Here is a 6,000-nt window from a genome sequence, read left to right as displayed (position 1 = left end):
CGAAGACTCGAGTTTCTGAAAAAGCTCAGTTGTTCCAAGACTCGTCTCCTAGCAGTCAGGACGTTGGCCCACAGGTAATGGTGAGTTAGATCTTAGACTGTCACTTGTGCAAATGCGAGTGGATCTCTTCTTGATATCCATGAACTCAGTCTCTCTCTCACACACATACACACACACACACAGATCTCAAGATTGTGTCTTTGTGGGGCCCTGCCGTATGGATGTAATGTTTTGTTTATTTTTACATGCTAGTTGCAGTGTCTGTTCTTATGAAAGCAGATTATATTACAGCTACAGTTCCACACATTGTCACTGTGCAACAGGTAATCTGGCATTTTAAGTTGTGATCCCAAATATCCACTTAGATGTGGGTGTAATGGCTAAAAAATGGTCCTAAATAGGCTGGAACATGAGTAATTAGGGGTTTGGTTTTGGGGACAAACGGCACATGAATTGCCTTCTTGAGTCTTGACTGTAATGTATGTCAAGAAGTCTTATTTTTGTTTTTTATTTTCAGGTGAAGGACTCGAAGACTCCTGTTTCTGAAAAAGCTCAGTCGTTCCAAGACTCGTCTCCTAGCAGACTGGACGTTGGCCCACAGGTAATGGTGAGTTAGATCTTAGACTGTCACTTGTGCAAATGTGAGTGGATGTCTTCTTGATATCCATGAAATCAGTCTCTCTCTCACACACACACACACACACACACACAGATCTCAAGATTTTGTCTTTGTGGGGCCCTGCCGTATAGATGTGCAAATGTGAGTGGATTTCTTATATCCATCAACTCAGTCTCACACACACACACAGATCTCAAGATTGTGTCTTTGTGGGGCCCTGCCGTATGGATGTAATGTTTTGTTTATTTTTACATGCTAGTTGCAGTGTCTGTTCTTATGAAAGCACATTATATTACAGCTACAGTTCCACACATTGTCACTGTGCAACAGGTAATCTGGCATTTTAAGTTGTGATCCCAAATATCCACTTAGATGTGGGTGTAATGGCTAAAAAATGGTCCTAAATAGGCTGGAACATGAGTAATTAGGGGTTTGATTTTGGGGACAAACGGCACATGAATTGCCTTCTTGACTCTTGACTGTAATGTATGTCAAGAAGACTTATTTTTGTTTTTTATTTTCAGGTGAAGGACTCGAAGACTCGAGTTTCTGAAAAAGCTCAGTCGTTCCAAGACTCGTCTCCTAGCAGACTGGACGTTGGCCCACAGGTAATGGTGAGTTAGATCTTAGACTGTCACTTGTGCAAATGTGAGTGGATGTCTTCTTGATATCCACGAACTCAGTCTCTCTCTCTCACACACACACACACAGATCTCAAGATTGTGTCTTTGTGGGGCCCTGCCATATGGATGTAATATTTTGTTTATTTTTACATGCTAGTTGCAGTGTCTGTTCTTATGAAAGCACATTATATTACAGCTACAGTTCCACACATTGTCACTGTGCAACAGGTAATCTGGCATTTTAAGTTGTGATCCCAAATATCCACTTAGATGTGGGTGTAATGGCTAAAAAATGGTCCTAAATAGGCTGGAACATGAGTAATTAGGGGTTTGATTTTGGGGACAAACGGCACATGAATTGCCTTCTTGAGTCTTGACTGTAATGTATGTCAAGAAGTCTTATTTTTGTTTTTTATTTTCAGGTGAAGGACTCGAAGACTCGAGTTTCTGAAAAAGCTCAGTTGTTCCAAGACTCGTCTCCTAGCAGACTGGACGTTGGCCCACAGGTAATGGTGAGTTAGATCTTAGACTGTCACTTGTGCAAATGTGAGTGGATGTCTTCTTGATATCCATGAACTCAGTCTCTCTCTCTCTCACACACACACACACACACAGATCTCAAGATTGTGTCTTTGTGGGGCCCTGCCGTATAGATGTTAATTCTATGGAAGTTGACAAAATGTTGTGCATATGTTGATTTATAATGTGATCAATCCAGTATACAAGGTAAACTCGTACTATTTGTAGTGGCATTGGGTGATCTGATTGAGGTGACTTATATTCTGTAGGTCAAAGCTCCTGAGTGTCTGAGTGAGTTCTGGATGTTAGGCTCTATAACCGTTTATAGCTACAAAAAAATTAGCATATTGTGATAAAGTTCATTATTGTCTGTAATGTACTGATAAACATTAGACTTTCATATATATTAGATTCATTACACACAACCGAAGTAGTTTAAGCCTTTTATTGTTTCTAAAATTGATGATTTTGGCGTACAGCTCATGAAAACCCAAAGTTCCTATCTCAATGAATTGGCATATTTCATCTGACCAATAAGAGAAAAGTGTTTTTAATACAAAAAAAGTCAACCTTCTAATAATTATTTTCAGTTATGCACTCAATACTTGGTCGGAAATCCTTTTGCAGAAATGACTGCCTCCATGCCACGCCGCATCGCAGCAATCAGCCTGTGGCACTGCTGAGGTGTTATGGAGGCCCAGGATGCTTCCATAGCGGCCTTAAGCTCATCCAGAGTGTTGGGTCTTGCCTCGCTCAACTTTCTCTTCACAATATCCCACAGATTCTCTACGGGGTTCAGGTCAGGAGAGTTGGCAGGCCAGTTGAGCACAGTCATACCATGGTCAGTAAACCATTTACCTGTGGTGTTGGCACTGTGAGCAGGTGCTAGGTCATGCTGAAAAATTAAATCTTCATCTCCATGAAGCTTTTCAGCAGATTGAAGCATGAAGTGCTCCAAAATCTCCTGATAGCTAGCTGCATTGACCCTGCCCTTGATAAAACACAGTGGACCAACACCAGCAGCTGACATGCCACCCCAGACCATCACTGACTGTGGGTACTTGACACTGGACTTCAGGCATTTTAGCATTTCCCTCTGCCCAGTCTTCCTCCAGACTCTGGCACCTTGATTTCCTTATGAGATGCAAAATTTGATTTCATCTGAAAAAAGTACTTTGGACCACTGAGCAACAGTCCAGTGCTGCTTCTCTGTAGCCCAGGTCAGACGCTTCTGCCGCTGTTTCTGGTTCAAAAGTGGCTTGACCTGGGGAATGTGGCACCTGTAGCCTATTTCCTGCACACGCCTGTACACGGTGGCTCTGGATATTTCCACTCCAGACTCGGTCCACTGCTTCCGCAGGTCCCCCAAGGTCTGGAATCGGTCCTTCTCCACAATCTTCCTCAGGGTTCGGTCACCTCTTCTCGTTGTGCAGCGTTTTCTGCCACACTTTTTCCTTCCCACAGACTTCCCACTGAGGTGCCTTGATACAGCACTCTGGGAACAGCCTATTCGTTCAGAAATGTCTTTCTGTGTCTTACCCTCTTGCTTGAGGGCGTCAATGATGGCCTTCTGGACAGCAGTCAGGTCGGCAGTCTTACCCATGATTGTGGTTTTGAGTAATGAACCAGGCTGGGAGTTTTAAAAGCCTCAGGAATCTTTTGCAGGTGTTAAGAGTTAATTAGTTGATGCAGATGATTAGGTTAATAGCTCGTTTAGAGAACCTTTTCATGATATGCTAATTTGGAATTTAGGGTTTTTATGAGGTGTACACCAAAATCATCAATATTAGTAACAATAAAAGGCTTGAACTACTTCAGTTGTGTGTAATGAATCTAATGTATATGAAAGTCTAATGTTTGTCAGTACATTACAGAAAATAATGAACTTTATTACAATATGCTAATTTTTTGAGAAGGACCTGTATGAAGGACCCAATGAAAGTTGTTTTACATCTAGGTAACTGCACACATCCACAAACGCTGGAGGGCAAGAACACCATTTCCAGATCTGTATTGCTGCAATTTAAGCTAACAAAATAAAACCTAGAGGTTTAGATAATGTAAAGCAGTAAAATCTAATATATTTGTGCAGAACAAAAAAAAATCTTAAAGCTAACAGTGTTTAGCATAAATCTTCCAGATCCATTAGAAATGGCTAACGAGCTGTGAGACAACAGTCCTCAGTCAGAACTGACCACCTGCATTTCTCAACTGAAGCAACACAAATGTAACCGGTTCTCTTCTACGTTTTGCGGTTTAATGTTGAAGGGTCGCTGTGACACCGCTTGTCTTTAAAGATTAGTGGATTCTCCATTTATTCTGTCAAGCAACGTAATTGGAAATGCTAAACAAGACATTATAGGGTGCCACTCCAATGACAACACATTTTGTGTAATTATTAAAACAAGGCCATTACCGCTGGTGAAACTAAACTACACACCACATTGGCATTGGCGTTTTCACACACTTATTTCTAATGACTGATCTGCAGCACAGTTCTCCTCTCTGCTGTTAGATCTGAGCCGGCGTTCTGCCCCGGCTCCTCGACACCCAGCCATGCATAAATATATCAAAAGGCACATAAGTCATTAGATGGCTAACTTGTTTGTGTCTTGACATGTGGGTTAGGGTCAGTTTAACCAGTGAACTGAAGAATCTGCTAAATGAGTAAAAAAAAAAAAAACCTCAAGGAGGGAGACAGGGAATAATTGACGAGTATGCAGAAGCAACTTAAGATCAAGATCAGAGACAGCAAGGAGGCATACAGGAAGAAGCTGGAGAACAAACTACAGAGGAACAATATCAGAGATGTGTGGTCAGGGATGAAGAAGATCACAGGCTTCAAGCAGAGGAAGGATTGCACAGATGGCAGCCTGGACACAGCCAATGAACTGAACAAGTTCTTCAATAGGTTCAGTTCCCACATCCCATCCTCCTCTGATCCAACATTTTCCTGTCACACGCCAGCTCTTTTGTCCTCTAACACAGTCATGGACTCTTCTGGTTCTATAAATCTGTCTTCAACCAAGTCGGGAGATGCTGCTGCCCCAGTTACCTCCCCCTCCCACCTATCTGTCTCTAGAAGTCAGGTGAAGAGGCAGCTGGAGAGACTGAACAGGAACAAAGCTGCAGGTCCAGATGGTGTCAGCCCCAGAGTACTGAAGGCCTGTGCAGAGCAGCTCTGTGGGATTCTGCAGCACCTCTTCAACCTCAGCCTGGCCCAGGAGAAGGTTCCAGTCCTGTGGAAGACATCCTGCCTTGTTCCAGTTCCAAAGAAAACTCGCCCATCAGTCAATGACAACTACAGACCGGTTGCCCTGACATCCCACATCATGAAGGTCCTGGAGAGACTCCTGTTGGTCCACCTGAATAAGCAAACTAGAACATATCAGGACCCGCTGCAGTTTGCTTATCGCCATTGAGTTGGAGTTGAAGATGCCATCATCCAGCTGCTTCAACCAACCCACTGTCATCTGGACAAAGCAGGCAGCACTGTGAGGGCCATGTTCTTTGATTTCTCCAGTGCATTTAATACAATCCAGCCTGATGTACTTTGCCAGAAACTCCAGAAGACACAGGTGGGGGCCTCAACTATCGCCTGGATTAAAGACTACCTGACAAACAGACCACAGTTTGTGAGGCTGAAGAACTGCACATCAAACCAGGTGATCAGTAACATTGGAGCACCACAGGGAACTGTACTCTCACCATTCCTTTTCACCCTGTACACCTCAGACTTCCAGTACAAGTCAGAGACCTGTCATCTACAGAAATACTCAGATGACTCTGCAGTTGTCGGGTGTATCAGAGATGGACAGGAAGCTGAGTACAGAGAGCTGGTGGAGCACTTTGTGGCATGGTGTGGAAACAATCATCTGACCTTGAACGTGAACAAAACAAAGGAGATGATTTTAGACTTCAGAAGAAACAGGGTGGAGTCAAACACTGTTTCCATCATGGGAGAAGAAGTGGAGGTGGTTGAGGAATACAAATACCTTGGAGTTCACCTGGACAACAGACTGGACTGGAGAAAGAACAGCCAAGCTGTTTACAAGAAGGGACACAGCAGACTTCACTTCTTGAGGACGTTTAGGTCCTTGGGTTAGGGCTGAATTGAAGGAATTAATCATGCTGATGAATTTTATTTCGCCACAATTTTGCTCTATTTATTGACAACTGACAGATAAAATGATGGTCAATGGGGATGTGCTGGCTTCTTGCTCTACAGCCTGGGGAAGA

General features: G+C 43.2%; 2 protein-coding genes across 3 annotated transcripts in view; one reads left to right on the top strand and one right to left on the bottom strand.

Moving 5' to 3' along the window:
- csmd1a (CUB and Sushi multiple domains 1a) overlaps positions 1-6,000 on the bottom strand; it is a 152,612-nt gene that overhangs the window by 93,191 nt on the left and 53,421 nt on the right. The window lies entirely within an intron of this gene.
- The window catches only part of LOC139070041 (uncharacterized), a 46,533-nt gene that overhangs the window by 18,210 nt on the left and 22,323 nt on the right, over positions 1-6,000 (top strand). Inside the window, exons 12-15 of the mRNA XM_070551617.1 lie at positions 1-80; positions 518-601; positions 1,144-1,227; positions 1,665-1,748. The exon at positions 1-80 is cut by the window's left edge and continues 10 nt beyond it. Coding sequence (XP_070407718.1) covers positions 1-80; positions 518-601; positions 1,144-1,227; positions 1,665-1,748 — 332 coding nt within the window. The remainder of the gene's footprint in view (positions 81-517; positions 602-1,143; positions 1,228-1,664; positions 1,749-6,000) is intronic.

This window comes from Nothobranchius furzeri, chromosome 5 (assembly GCF_043380555.1).
Source record: "Nothobranchius furzeri strain GRZ-AD chromosome 5, NfurGRZ-RIMD1, whole genome shotgun sequence".
Lineage (NCBI taxonomy): Eukaryota > Metazoa > Chordata > Actinopteri > Cyprinodontiformes > Nothobranchiidae > Nothobranchius > Nothobranchius furzeri.
This window is presented reverse-complemented; position numbering and strand designations above follow the sequence as displayed.